We start from the raw sequence: 14,458 nt of genomic DNA, 5'->3' as shown, positions 1-14,458 counted from the left end.
ACGCACTCCCCAGGGTTTAAGTTTGTTTTGATGTACCTTGTATTTAGGAAGACTCATCTCTTAAGGACTAGAGCAGAGGGCAACTTTAAGGTAGGCTGGCTGGAGAATTCTGGCCGTTGAAGTCCACAAGTCTTAAAGTTGCCAAGTTTGGAGACCTCTGAACTAGAGTCATCAATTACGAACGTGATGACAAATAACGCCAGCTCTTTCAATGTTCAGTTATTTCTTTTACACAGGGAGGGTCCCAGCACCATTGTACCTGGTGGGTTCGTGCCTTTCAGAGGTGTTAGACTGCAAAATCCATCATTCCCAGCCAACATGTATATTTGCTTTGGTCAGATATGCTGAGGGGGTTGTAGACCAGGATATCTTGTTCACCTCCTACAGTAAGGAGATGTCAAAAGGGTATGTGACAATACCCTCCAAAATTTTTAAATCTCCAAATTTTTCTATACGCACATTCACGCAACTATGCTTTTGCAAAGCTTTGATGGGCTTTTTAATTGTACTTGACAAAAATCTGACATTAAAGAACTCTTGCAAGTGCCCGACACATGGACAAAGCTCATTTGCACAGATCTTAATCCTCCCCTAATGAATTCTCGGTCAATTAGTCCAAGGCATAGGAAATGCATGCATTTCTCTTTTTTTCAGGTGGATAAATCCGTTATACTGTAGTTGTGATACAACACGTGTGGTTCTTTATTTTCTACTGCACAGACCAACTGTACAGCCACTCCGGAGTATTGTAATTTAGCATGCAGTATCTACTTTCCACATTTACACTATATACTGCATATATTCTTTTCCCTGAAAGTTAAAAAGAAAGAGGGGGAAAAAAAAGACTTTTTTTTCTTGAGTTGATTTAAGATTTTATAAACCTGCTTAATCTGGAACGTTTGGGAAAAGAGGCCAGTTTTTTTGTCAATTGTACAACTGCTTGTAAAGCTCAAGTGTGAATATTCTTACGTCTGTATTAGACATTTTCTTTGCAAATCTATTGTTCGATTAAAATGTAAATGAGATAAAGATGGTGTACACCCATCATATATAATAAAGCAGATTCCATCGCTACGATGGATTTAATGCTCATTTTTAATGGTGCATTCTCAGCTTCTATTTAAAAATATAATTTAAAAAAATATCTGTAAAACAAAATGGGGATTATATTTCAGGGTGGGGTAATGAATTCTATTCCATTTTGTTCTGTTTTAAATCTCCAAATTGTATTACCATTATTTTTTTTCCCTTTTGTGTTAGAGGAATAGGATTTACACCAGGGATGTTTAGACCATACGGTCTGTATTTTTGGGAGGGAAAGTTGGAAAAAATGGGAACCGGCTTTGTGATTTAGCCTGAATAGTATATACATGTATGTTTGCTGTAGCACTGAAATAGAGATTGTTAGCTTTAAGGCTGGTCACAGACTTTAGCTAATTGTGGTCTGTTTGTTTGTTTTTTTCCAGTGTTTCAAGAGAGACTTAATAGAATCTATTTGCAATACTTGAAATGTATTTGCATGCTGTAAAATAAAAAATAAATATCTGCTTAAACTTGTTTTTTTTCCCATCTTATTGTGGTGTTGGGGAAGGAAAATATGTATTTATATATATGGGGCTAGGGGAAATGTTAAGCAGATGTGTTTTTATGTGGTCCTCCAGAGGTTTAGGAATGTGGGTAGAGGCAGTTAATTTGCTGACCAAAATTCATAAGATAGTTTTGTGTTATTCACTCTCTTGCTTAACCGCCTTGCACTAAATATGTGGGAGGAATCCAGCCATTGAATTTCCTTCAACAAACCATGTTTCAATTACAGTTTGCTACAATTACCATTATCCAGAAGTTGCCTGACCCAGTGCTGCGCTTTATTGAAAAAAAGAGCAAAATTTGAGGAGAGAGAGCTAAAGGCAAATAAGAAAATTCATCACCGCCCAATTTTTCTGATGACCAAAGATGAAGAATTTCAAAGGCCCACATGGGATGGTTTGATTGGTGGTTTTGATGGAAGGAATGGTTCAGGAACCATGTTGAGATGGACAATGCATATGGGTTGCAAAAAACCTTTTGAGTTTGTTGACCTGCTAAGTGTAGACTAAGAGAGAAATGGTGGAGTTCAGTATTTTGTAAAATCCCCCTGAATTTTTGATCATTTCGTGCATGCTAATAAAGAATTTGATCCATTCCACCTTGGCTAACATGTTCTAACTTGCTATCATTCAAGGCCACCGATATGCCCCTAAAGATCCTCTTCCATTCTCGGCACCCTCCCTGTGCAACAGCTGGATCCCCCAGAGTCCAATCTTGGCCCCCTCCCCAATTCTTGTAGTCCTTTTCGGGATGCTTGAAGGCGCTTTCCATGTTTCTGATCCTTGGATGACCATCATCATACTTGTTTTCTTAGCAAAATGAGATCCAACAGCTCTCCAGATGTGGTTGTGCTGCCACCTCTGGAATGCTTTGCTTGCAGCGGGCGCTGCTGGGAGTTGTAGTTTAGCAATACTAGAAGGCTGCACCTTCTTTCTGAATCGCAAGAGAGGTTGGTTGTCATAGTTGCAATATATTTCCGTGGCTTTGGGACTCAATTGTTTTCCGTATATATAACAACGACTGGGCATGAAATAAAACAGTCCAAGGGAGTTTGTTATTGTTTTGCTCTTCGCAAGCAGGCTTAAGCCTGAGCGACTAGGCCTGAATCACCATAGCAACCAGCTATTTATTGATGGATTCCCCTTTCCCGCCGCCAGGGGGCCGTACGGCCTTTACTTGCCTTTCCTCCCTCACCGAGCGACACGCGCGCTTCCGGTTGTCAAGCGATCGTGCGGGGCAAAGCGTGGAAAAGGGGTGTGTCAGCTCGCCAAACGGAGACGCTAATCGTGCAACAGCCGCTCCGAGAGTTTCCCCCCCATGCCCGCAGCTCCGGGGAACTAAGAAAGAACCGGAGGGAACCGGGACGTTTGGGGTTTTTTCCTCCTTAGGAGCGAGTGCAACGGCGCAAAGGGAGCGTGCCAACGCCTTGCGTGCCAACGGGAGCTGCGTGTGATTTTAATGGCAGCGAAACGATGGGGGAGAAAAAGACGGAGGCGTCCATAAAGGCCATGCGAGGATCAGGCTGCTGGTTGTTTTTTTTTTTTCTCTTCTGGGAGAGAGAGAGAGAGAGAGAGAGAGTGAGTGTGTGCGTGTGTGTGGAGGTTCCAAAAGGAACCGGAAGTGGCGGTGCGCCGCGAGCGAGCGCTCTCTTCTCTACCTCTATCGCCTGGCCGGCCTCGCCCTTCCTTCTTTTCTGCCCCGCCCCCTTTTCCCACCGTCCTTTGCGCGTCTTCCTTGGCGTCGGTTGGAGGGGGAGAGAGAGAGAGAGAGAGAAGCCGCCCTCGGAGGGTGAGGAATGGGGGGCTGGAAAAGGGGCCGGGCTTCCCCACGGGGGGGCGTGGGGAAGGAGGGGGCTGGGCTGAGCCTCGGGGGGGCTGGGGGGGGCTGGTCTACCCCGCAGGGAGGGTGTTGGAAAAGGAGGTGGGAAGGGGGGCTGGGCTGACCCAAAGAGAAGGGGGAAAGGGGGTGGGCTGATCCTCAGGGGGGGCTGGGAAAGAGGCGGAGCCTGACCCCATAAGGACAGGGAAGGGGCTGGTCTACCCCTGCAGGGAGGGTGTTTGCAAAAGGGAAATGGGAAGGGGGCTGGGCTGACCCAAAGAGAAGGGGGAAGGGGGTGGGCTGATCCTCAGGGGGGCTGGGAAGGAAGGGCGCCTACCCCATAAGGACGGGGAAGGGGGCTGGTCTACCCTGCAGGGAGGGTGTTGGGAAAAGAGCGTGGGTGGGAGTGGGGGGACTGGGCTGGCCCAAGGGAAAGAACTGGCAATGGGAAAAGATGGGAGAAAGGTGCTGATCCTCAGGAGGGGCTGGGAAAGAGGGGAGCCTACCCCATATAGGGCTGGCGGGGGGAGGGTGGTCTGCCCCACAGGGAGGGTGTAGAAGGGGCTGAGGAGGGGGCTGGCCTCTGCAGGGAGGGGCTGGCCTGGCCCACACGAAGGAGCTGGGAAAGGAGGGGTGTCTATCCTATAGATTTGGGAAGGGGGGCGGTCTGCCCCACAGGGAGGGCGTTAATAAAAAGGAGGGGGTTTCAAAGGGGTTGGCCTGCCCCACAGGGAGGGGCTGGGCAACGGGGTGGCCTGCCCTACAGAGCTGGGAAACTGGTCTGCCCTGCAGGGAGGGTGTTTGGAAAGGAGGAGACCGGCCTGCCCCACAGGAAAGAGTGGAGCTGGCTGGGAACACACAGGAAAGGGGGGGCTAAGGCAGATTCAGAAAAGGGACCCGGTGGGAAAGAAACTAGTTCACTTTCGCCAAAGGAGATGGATCGATCAATCAGAAGGCACCTTGGAGGTCTTCTAGTCCAACCCAGGGGACCCTGGACCATTTCAGACAAGTGACTGTCCTGTCTTTTGTTTTGAAAAGGAAAAGGAAAAAAAAAAGAGCAGTTTTAGCTTCAGGCCAGCAGCCAAACTTGCTCAGCCTGATAATCTCAGTATCCGACAGGATTCCTCGGATGCTCCCCCCCTCTCTTCAAGCTGTTCCAGAAATCCTGCTAAAAGCCCCCTAAGCCAGGAGGGTAGCCTGCTTTTGCCCCTCCCCCAAATCCCCCAGCCCCACCAGGAAAAAATAACTAAATAAATGCTTTCCTTCTGGACCCACAATTCATACCCCCTGAAGAAATATCATTTATTTACTTCTTTTTATAAGTATTAACAACTGAGCTGCCAGATGGCTTTTAAAATTCCTGCTGGCAAATCCAGAGCCTGCTGAGAGGATAAACGGGGTGGGGGGGATTAAGGAGGGTGGGGTCGTGCTAATGCCCTTTTTGCTGCTGTCTCTCTGATACCCTATAATATGTTTGACCATTTTTAGGGGGCAGAGCGGGGGGAAGGCATTAAAATATTGAATCTGTTAAGCAGGATCCTAGTATTAATCCGCTGGCTGGATTGAGGCTGAGGTTAAAGAACTGCCTGTCAGAATCGAACGTCGTTGTGTGGTTGTCGGTAGGTACACAGGGTAGAAGTCTTGCTTGGTCCCAGCGGGTTTCCCAAGCTGCTTGTGTGCTTCTGGGGTTGTTGTTTTTCCTCTGTTGTCGTTGACTTATTTTCTCTCTCTCGGGGAGAGGAAGTAAAGCCACGTGCCGACACCAAGGACGGAGGCGTCGTTCCCAGGCTGTGTAAAGACGTTAGAGTTTACATCTACTTCTGTGTGACTTTCTCTGTTTCCTTTTCCAGCCCCCTCCAAGATGACAACCCTGGACGATAAGCTGCTGGGGGAGAAACTGCAGTACTACTACAGCAGCAGTGATGAGGAGGATAGCGAGAAGGAGGACAACGAGGGGTCTCCCACTGGCCACGATGCCACCGTGCTGGAAGAGGTGGCCCTGAGCGCTGATGGCAGTGCCATAAACACAGGTACCTTCCTCCTTTAGAGTCCTCCGGTCGATCTCAGTCCGGTGCACGCCTCTTTTCTGTTTTTATTTTTGCATGCGGTGGTCGTTTATTTTTAAATGATCTTGGCAGGGATTTAAAAACAATAAAAAAAAACTTTATACAGCCCTCTCTAAGCAGCTTACAGAGTCACCTGCCCTGGTTAGTTACCAAGAGACACTTTTGGTGCTGGAGACACTGCGCTCTGTTTTCGCAGCAACGCGACTGCTGGGTGCGAAATAAGGGGTGAAAGAGAGCTTAGAAAGAAAAACAGAATTAGCCAAAGCAAAGGAAGGAATACAGAGTAAGGATGAACGGAGGGAGGAGGACGGTGGGGACAGCAGAAGGAAAATGGGAAGAAGGGAAGGCGGCACGCTTCCCAAGATCAAACCACGATCAACTCAGCGTATGCCTGGAACTCTCAACCTCAGCCACTTTTAAGATGTGTGGACTTCATCTCCCATAATTCCCCAGCCGGCTTATTTTTTTTTAATAAGCTTTTTACTTTTTAAAAAAACTTGAACATATCTTCCATTGATCAGTGGGTACAAATGTCGCTGTGCTATTACAAAATTTGCAATATTCATTCCATTGGTAATAATTCTCCAGTCTTACAGTGATAACAATCAGCATTATAACTCTATTCATTTCTCCTCCTTAACGTATCTTCTAATGAAAATACAATATGTAATATAGGGAGCCTCGGTGGCGCAGTGGCCAGAGTGCAGTACTGCAGGCTACTTCTGCTGACTGCCGGCTGACTGCAATTTGGCAGTTCGAATCTCACCAGGCTCAAGGTTGACTCAGCCTTTCGTCCTTCCTAGGTGGGTAAAAGGAGGACCCCGATTGTTGGGGGGGGGGGCAAGAGGCTGACTCTGAAAGCCGCTTAGAGAGGGCAGGAAAGCACTGTGAAGTGGTATATAAGTCTGAGTGCTATGGCTATTATTGTAGCCAATTGGATGTTGCATTAGAAGCCATGGTGGCGCAGTGAATAGAATGTAATATTGCAGGCTAACTCTGCCCACTGCTAAAAGTTCAATCCTGACCAGCTCAAGGTTGACTCAGCCTTCCATCCTTCCGAGGTCGGGTAAAATGAGGAGCCAGATAGTTGGGGGCAAGAGGTCTGAGTCTGTAAACTGCTTTAGAGAGGGCTGTAAAAGCGCTGTGAAGCGGAATATAAGTCTAAGGGCGATTGCTCTTCCTTCCTTCCTTCCTTCCTTCCTTCCTTCCTTCCTTCCTTCCTTCCTTCCTTCCCTCCCTCCCTCCCTCCCTCCCTCCCTCCCTCCCTTCCTTTAACCCGTCGTTAAAGTGCAGTATTGCAAGCTAACTCTACCCACAGCCAGGAGTTTGATTCCTGACTCAAGGTTGACTCAGCCTTCCTTCCGAGGTGGGTAAAATGAGGACCAGATTGTTGGGGGCAAGAGGCTAACTCTGTAAACCGCTTAGAGAGGGCTGTGAAAGCTCTGTAAAGCAGTATATAAATCTAAGGGCTATTGCTATATTAGGTATCATAATCTTAACAATCGTATTAATAATAGTCAGATAGTCCGATGCATGCCTGAAGGAGTCTGTTACAATTCACAGTTTTCTAAACCTCAGGTAATCCTGAACAGTTCATTTAGCGACCGGTAAACGTGGTCTCTTTCCTGGGGTTTTCCTGTACAGATAGTCCTCAGCTTCACAATCATTCATTTAGTGACCATTCAAAGTTGCAACCCCACTGGAAAAATGTGACTTACGACCGCTTTTCACACTTAATGACCATTGGTAGCATCCCCGCGCTCAATGTGAGCAGAATTGGACCTTCCTTGCCACAGTTGTCCAGTGAATCACTGCAAACTGGTAAGTGAGTAATCTGGTTGTTAAGCGAATCTCGGCTTCCCCGTTTGTTTTGCTTGTCGGAAGGTCGTAAAAGGGATCGCGTGCAACCGGCGTAAATAGGAGTCAGTTGTTCAGCGTCTGAATTTTGAGCATATGACCATGCACCGGTCGTAAGTGTGAAAAACGGTCATAAGTCACTTTACTTTTTTTGCAATGCCGTTGTAACTTTGGTCACTAAACGAACTGTTGTAAGTTGAGGGCTACCTGTAAATATTTCAGTCTTTTCAGGGTTTCGTTTCAGTCTTTTAAAGAAACAGCCTTTTTTGTTTCTTTTTTAAAAAAAATTATTTATTTTCAAAATACATGTGTATTTAAGATTATTTTAACAGTTCTGTGTCAAGCATGGCAGTTACATAAATAAAATACATTTTATTTACAATTCTATTTCATATCAAATCTTATTCCTTTTTTTCTAACCATATACATAAAACATTTCCCAGACTTCATAAAACTCCGACTCCTCTTTTCCTTTTAGTTTTCTGCTAGCCATCTCGGCACACTCAAGTATTTTGTTAACTACCATGGTTTCAGAAGGTACGTCATCTACTTTCCAGTTTCGAGCATAAGTGATTCTCGCCACTGTTATTACATGTTGAGCGACGTATTGGGTGGATTTCTCCAGATTTTTTTTTTGTTCCTTATTGTAACCCAATAAGGAACAAAAAAAAAATCTGGAGAAATCCACCCAATACGTCGCTCAACATGTAATAACAGTGGCAAGGGGCAGGGGTCCTCAAACTTGGCAATTTAAAGACTTGTGGACTTCAATTCCCAGAATTCCTCAGCCAGCTCTGTCTGTTTCTTACCTGCCAAAGTGGAGAGATTGCAGAGGAAGGGATTGCAAGAGAGTAAGCTTTGCTGCCTGAGGAATTTTGGGAATTGAAGTCCACAAGTCTTAAAAGTTGCCAGGTTTGGAGACCTCTGGGTTAGGTTTAGGTTTACAAGAATGTAAAGAAAGTGGAGGGTTTGGACTACCCGATTGGCTTTCATATTACCAAGCCTGTGTTACAACACGGCTAAAAGAATGGATAACCCTCAAACAACAAGAGACTGTTATATTTAGAAGGACGTGATCTACAACTGGGATGGCACGCTTTCTTACAGTACGAGAAGAATAAAATCCACAGATAACTTTCAGCATCACTACATGAGAAACTCGCTATTATCTGTAAGGCGGGAAAACATAAAAAAAAAGCTAAGATCTGTTTGAAAAGTCCAGAATGTGTCAGGCTACAGGACTTTTTCCCATTCAATTCACAAGAATTAAATTCTGAAAACCGAACGTATCAAAAGGAATCCTTTATTGAGATGAGACAATTCATGTAGGAGTTCAAAGCAGCGTCTAATGTCTCTCAGGCCTACCGGGATAGATAAGGGAGTTTAGAACCCCTCCCTTTCTCTCAATGTGTATTTAGTGAAACGAAAGCCAGTATTTTTATTCCCCCCCACCCCTTCTGAAGGAACGATCTTGTTCACAGTTTCCCAAGCATACCACTCACTCTGGAATTTTTATGGCCTTCTCATCTCCTGGCTGTGCCTCTCAGAGGTGATAGGTTCCGTCCATCTGGCTTTTTTCCCTCCATTGTATCATGTGTGAGTTATACAAATACAAGATTGAATTTATTAAGGTTACAACAAGACAGGATTTCTTTATCACCCCTCTCCCCCACTTTTCTTCTTCCAACTGAAGAAATGACAGATACACAGATCTGACAGAACGTCTCTCAACGATGGAAGCGTTTCCATATCCAAATCTGGCAAAGTTTGGGGGGGAAAACGGTGCTGTATAAAGACATTTTGGACACCGAAGGGAAATTAAAATGGAGGCAAGAGCTTGAAGACCAGGGTATTAAGTTATCATGGTGGCTTCCGTCGCAAAAGCAATCTAGATACGACTAAAGATGTGAAAACGTACGGCTTTATATACGAGGACAGGCTGCCTTCCATCGGGTCTTGTTGAATTTGGGTGGCGCCCCAGTCTGAGTGGTGGGATTTGTGTGTTGTCGTCGTTTTCCCAGGTCCTAAAGGGGTGATCAACGACTGGAGGAGGTTCAAACAGCTGGAGACGGAGCAGAGGGAGGAACAGTGCCGGGAGATGCAGAGGTTGATCAAAAAACTCTCCATGACCTGCCAGTCACACCTGGATGAAGAGAAAGGCAAGCAGAAGCAGAAGGAATTGCAGGAGAAACTGAACGACAAGGTAAAATCCTCCCGATGGATTTCCCGGTGTTGCTGCTTCGCAAATGTATTTATTTGTAAAATTTATTGCCATGCGGTAACTCTGGGTGGTTTGCAGTATGCAAATCCCAGCGGGCAGCTTCTGATCACCTGCGCCTCACACCTTGAATTGCGCATTTAACAATCCAAGTGAGCAGACGTATCTCTAAGAACACTCCAGAAGCTGGAATAATCCTTTTTTTTTTTTGAGGGTGGCCGAGCTTCATTCTAGGCCAGATTTTGGTCTTCGTCCAAAGGACACCTGAGAAGATTGGCTAGCCGAGAATAGCAATAGCCCTTAGACTTATATGCCGCTTCACAGAGCTTCTCAGCCCTCTCTGAAGCGGTTTGCAGAGTCAGCAGCTTCTCCCAACATTCTGGGTCCTCGCCTGACTGACTTTGGAAGGACGGAAGGCTGAGTCAACCTTGAGACGGTCAGGATCGAACTCCTGGCTGTGGGCAGACTTAGTCTGCAATGCTGCATTCTAACCACTGGGAAGGAAGGAAGGAAGGAAGGAAGGAAGGAAGGAAGGAAGGAAGGAAGGAAGGAAGGAAGGAAGGAAGGAAGGAAGGAACAATAGCACTTAGACTTATATACCGCTTCACAGAGCTTCTCAGCCCTCTCTGAAGTGGTTTACAGAGTCAGCAGCTTCACCCAACATTCTGGGTCCTCACCTATCTGACTTTGGAAGGATGGAAGGCTGAGTCAACCTTGAGCCGGTCAGGATCGAACTCCTGGCTGTGGGCAAACTTAGTCTGCAATGCTGCATTCTAACCACTGGGAAGGAAAAGAAGGAAGGAAGGAAAGGGAAGGAAGGAAGGAAGGAAGGAAGGAAGGAAGGAAGGAAATAACAATAGCACTTAGACTTATATACCGCTTCACAGTGCTTTCCAGCCCTCTAAGCATTTTACAGAGTCAGCATAATTTCCCCCAATAATCTGCGTCCTCATTTTACCCACCTCGGAAGGACGGAAGGCTGAATCAACCTTGAGCCTGGTGAGATTCGAACTGCCAAATTGCAGGCAGCTGGCAGGCAGCAGAAGTAGCCTGCAGTCCTGTCTTTTAACCACTGAGCCACCACAGCTCTAGAAGAATAGAAGGAGTTGAGACTAGGATTCTCCAATGGTTCTCGCAAAACGTCCAGTCTTGAGTTTCAGGAAGGAAGGCAAAACTTTCACAGAGGCAAGCAAAGGGAAATATATACGCGGGAACTGGATATGTCTAATCTTAATGACGAGAAGAATTAGGTGGGGTATGATAGCAGGGTTCCAATATTTGAGGGGCTGCCACAAAGAGGAGGGCGTCGACCTGCTTTCCAAAGCATTTGAAGGCAGGACAAGAAGCAACTCGTCAAGGAGAGGAGCAATCTAGAAATAAATTTCCTCACAGTGAGGACAATTCACCGTTGGAACAACTTGCCACCGGAAGTTGCCGGTGTTCCAACACTGGAGGCTTTTAAGAAGAGAGCGGACAGGCATTTGTCTGGAATGGTTTAGGGCAGTGGTGGCTAACCTTTTTGGCCAAAAATTGTGCAGGCGCTTGCACACTTGTGCTCCTGTGCCAGCACCCAGAAGGCAATGCCCACCCACCCCCTGCCCCCTACGCAGGCGCACACAATCCCCACCCCATCCCTGCCCCCTTACCTGCACTGTGCCCCATAGCTGATTTTCGGCCGATTTGAGGCCTTTTTGGCCTCCCAGAGGCTTCAGGAAGGCTTCTACAGGCTGAAAACTAGCCCCGTTTGGTCACTTCCGGTATTTCCGGAAAAACAGGAAGTGACAAAACGGGCCTAGTTCTCGGCCTGTAAAGCCTGCAGAAGCCTTCCTGAAGCCTCTGGGAGGCCGAAAAAGGCCTCAGACCTGCCAAAAATCAGCTGCATGCGCAGTGAGGTAAGTTTGCCCTGCAGCTTGTTGTGCCGGTGCCACAGGTTTGCCATCACGGCTATAGGGTCTCCTGTTAGAGCATGGGGTTGGACTAGAAGACCTCCAAGGTACCTCCTTCTGTTATCTTCGTGCTTCCTGATTATTCGCAGAGTTTCTTGGCTTGTTAGCATTTATGCCCCTTCAAACCCTCCGGCACCCAGGCAGGATCCCCTCCCCAGCCTCCTCCTTCCGGTTAAAAGCTGTGGCCTCTTTCTCCCCCCCAGCTGTCCCTGCACCAGGAAGCGGACGACGAGGCGTTCCTGCAGCAGTACCGCCAGCAGCGCATGGAGGAGATGCGCCGTCAGCTGCACCCGGGCCAGCAGTTCAAGCAGGTCTTCGAGATTGAGAGCGCCGAGGCCTTCCTGGAGACGGTGGACCAAGGCAACAAGAAGGCGCCGGTGATGATCCACATCTACGAGGAGGACATCCCGGGGGCCGAAGCCCTGGACGGCTGCATGCTGTGCCTGGCCGCCGAGTACCCCACGGTGAAGTTCTGCCGGGTGCGCAGCGCCCTGATCGGCGCCAGCTCCCGCTTCACCAGCAACGCCCTGCCGGCCCTGCTGGTCTACAAGGGCGGGGAGCTGGTCGGCAACTTCATCCGCATCACTGACCAGCTGGGACAAGACTTCTTTGCGGCGGACTTGGAGTCCTTCCTGCAGGAGTTTAGCCTGCTGCCGGAGAAGGACGTGGTGCTCTACACCTCCATTTGCAACGCGGCCTCGTGCTACGACGAGGACAGCGACCTGGAGATCGACTGAGAGAGACAGGGCACGGAGGGGGCGGGCCCGGTTCTCTTCCCCGCTTCCCCCTAGGACCCCTGGCTGGCTTGGAAAGGGGAGCCGTTCACCCTGCAGCCCCCAGACCCATCCGACAGGTCTACAGCCGGTTGCTGCTTCTTCAGCAGTGCCCCCCACCCCACCTTCTCCCGAGCCCTGCTGTGCGCCCGGGCACTGCGTAGAGCAGGGGGTCCCCCGAACTTGGCAACTTTTAAGGCTTGTGGACTTCGACTCCCAGAATTCCTCAGCCAGCAGAGCTCGTGCTCTCCTTGGGATCCCGTCCTCTGCAACCTCTCCACTTTGGCGGGTAAGAAAGAAGACGCGGCTGGCTGAGGAATTAAATCCACACGTCTGAAAAGTTGCCCAGTTTGGAGACCTCTGGCGTAGAGTCAGAAATAGGCCTTTGAGTTTGGGAGTCCTGTCACTCCAGCCCGCGCCCCCACACACACACACCCGGAGCGGGGGCAGTGTGGGCCGTGGGTCAGCCCCACAGTTTCACTGGAGAGCCTCCCGTCTTTCGCTTAAAACCTGACCATGATCCACAGGACATGGCGGTCTTTGCAGTTGCCCGGGGTTTGTGGCTGCTCCTATCCCGGCTACCTTTTTTACGTCCGGTGAAAATTTTTGGAACTGGTGATCTCTCTCTCTCTCTCCCGTCCCCTCTCCCTCCCTCTCCTCTCCCCCTCTTCCCCCTCTCCTTCCCTCTCTCCCTCTCCCTCCCTCCCTCTCTCTCTCTCTCTCTGGATGTGGCTGTCCTGGGTTGTCTCACTCTCCTCCCACTCCCCCTGTCTTGTGCAGATTGACTGTTGAAGACTTCTTCATGCCTAGCAAAACTTAAAACAATGTCTTCTTAATGCAATAAAAGATTAAAAGCTGAACCTTCCGATGGAGTAGTTGCTTGATCAGTCCACACACGCTCGTTTTCCTTCTTGCCCTCACGCCGTCATGACCTCCTGGTCTGGAACCCGGAGAGAAGGAGCGCAGGTAATCCTCAATTGACGCCTGCAATTGAGGTGAGAAATGGCCGTCCTGGGCAAGGTGTGTATGTATGTGTGTGTGTGTGTGTGTGTGAGAGAGAGAGAGAGAGAGAGAAAGAGAGAGAGAGTGTAAGGATGGCCCCTCCTCCTAACTTAAGAAAGGGAAGACTCTTGAGAGGGTGTTTTTCAAAAGGAGCCTTCAATTAAGCGGAAGGTCTAGCAAGGCATTCAAGGCCACACCTGGATACCCTGAGGCAAGAGAGGTCGAATTTCGCCAGATGTGGATTCAGCCAATCCACAGGTGTGAAGATGTTATTGTCCCAGCTGCCCTGAGAAACAGATAAGCAAGCCTTCCCATGGCCCTCTTCAGCCGGCTATTAAAGTGAAACAACCCACATGGCCCTCCCCCCTATACATTCCCCAAGAAGTGAGAAAAATCTCAGGGCCCTCTGGCGCCGGGATGCAAGTTATAAAATACCGGCTGTCCCAGGCAACGCTAACGAATCGAATCCAACCACCCCACTTCTCCCAATTGAACGGCAGGATCACTTTTAGGGATCTGACCGGGAGATCAAAGATTTGGGGCCGTAGGGGGGGAAAGCGGGGGAAGAAGTGGCACCCGGAAACTTCTTTCGTGCCAGTTGAGAAGAGGAGTTGAGGCCGGAGGGAGCTTAAGATGACGCAGCGCCACATTCCTGGCACACTTAGATGTTTGGAAGTTGCTAGGAGTTTATCTTTGGATTATCATAACAAGGAAACCTCTCCAACGCCCCAGGCTTCAGCTTGGCATAACTTCAGACTGGCATAACTCAACCCAGGTAGACTTTGTCTAGCTAGGTAACAGAGTTGGAAGGGACCTTGGAGGTCTTCTAGTCCAACCCCTTGCTCAGACAGGAAACCCTCTATCATTTCAGAGAAATGGTTATCCAACATCTTCTTAAAAACTTCCAGGGTTGGAGCATTCACAACTTTTGGAGGCAAGTAGTTCCACTGGCTAATTGTACTAAGTGTCAGGAAATTTCTCCTTGGTTCCGAGTTGCTGCTTTAAACAGATTTAAACGGAGAATGCTTCACACTGCAACACTTGGCTGCGAGGCTCCTCCTAATCCAGGAGCTTCCAGTGAAGAAATAAAGCACCTCGCGTCCTTCAGGAATGGTTGGTGACGCCTGAGCTTGGTGGTTTTCTCGAAGGCGTTTCATGACCCAACTAGGTAACGCTATCAGTGCTAACGCT

The 14,458-nt window shown here is 48.4% G+C and overlaps 1 protein-coding gene across 1 annotated transcript; it reads left to right on the top strand.

Moving 5' to 3' along the window:
• The first annotated feature begins 5,255 nt into the window (after window positions 1-5,255).
• PDCL (phosducin like) lies at window positions 5,256-13,130 on the top strand. The gene is made up of 3 exons (XM_087914431.1): window positions 5,256-5,435; window positions 9,350-9,531; window positions 11,696-13,130. Exons 1-3 carry the CDS (start codon window positions 5,267-5,269, stop codon window positions 12,227-12,229), a joined length of 885 nt encoding a protein of 294 aa, XP_087770557.1. The 5' UTR covers window positions 5,256-5,266; the 3' UTR covers window positions 12,230-13,130.
• The last annotated feature ends 1,328 nt before the right edge of the window (window positions 13,131-14,458 follow it).

The sequence above is a fragment of the Pseudonaja textilis genome, chromosome 17 (genome assembly GCF_049901715.1).
Source record: "Pseudonaja textilis isolate UNSWEBS1 chromosome 17, rPseTex1.2, whole genome shotgun sequence".
NCBI lineage: Eukaryota > Metazoa > Chordata > Lepidosauria > Squamata > Elapidae > Pseudonaja > Pseudonaja textilis.
This window is presented reverse-complemented; position numbering and strand designations above follow the sequence as displayed.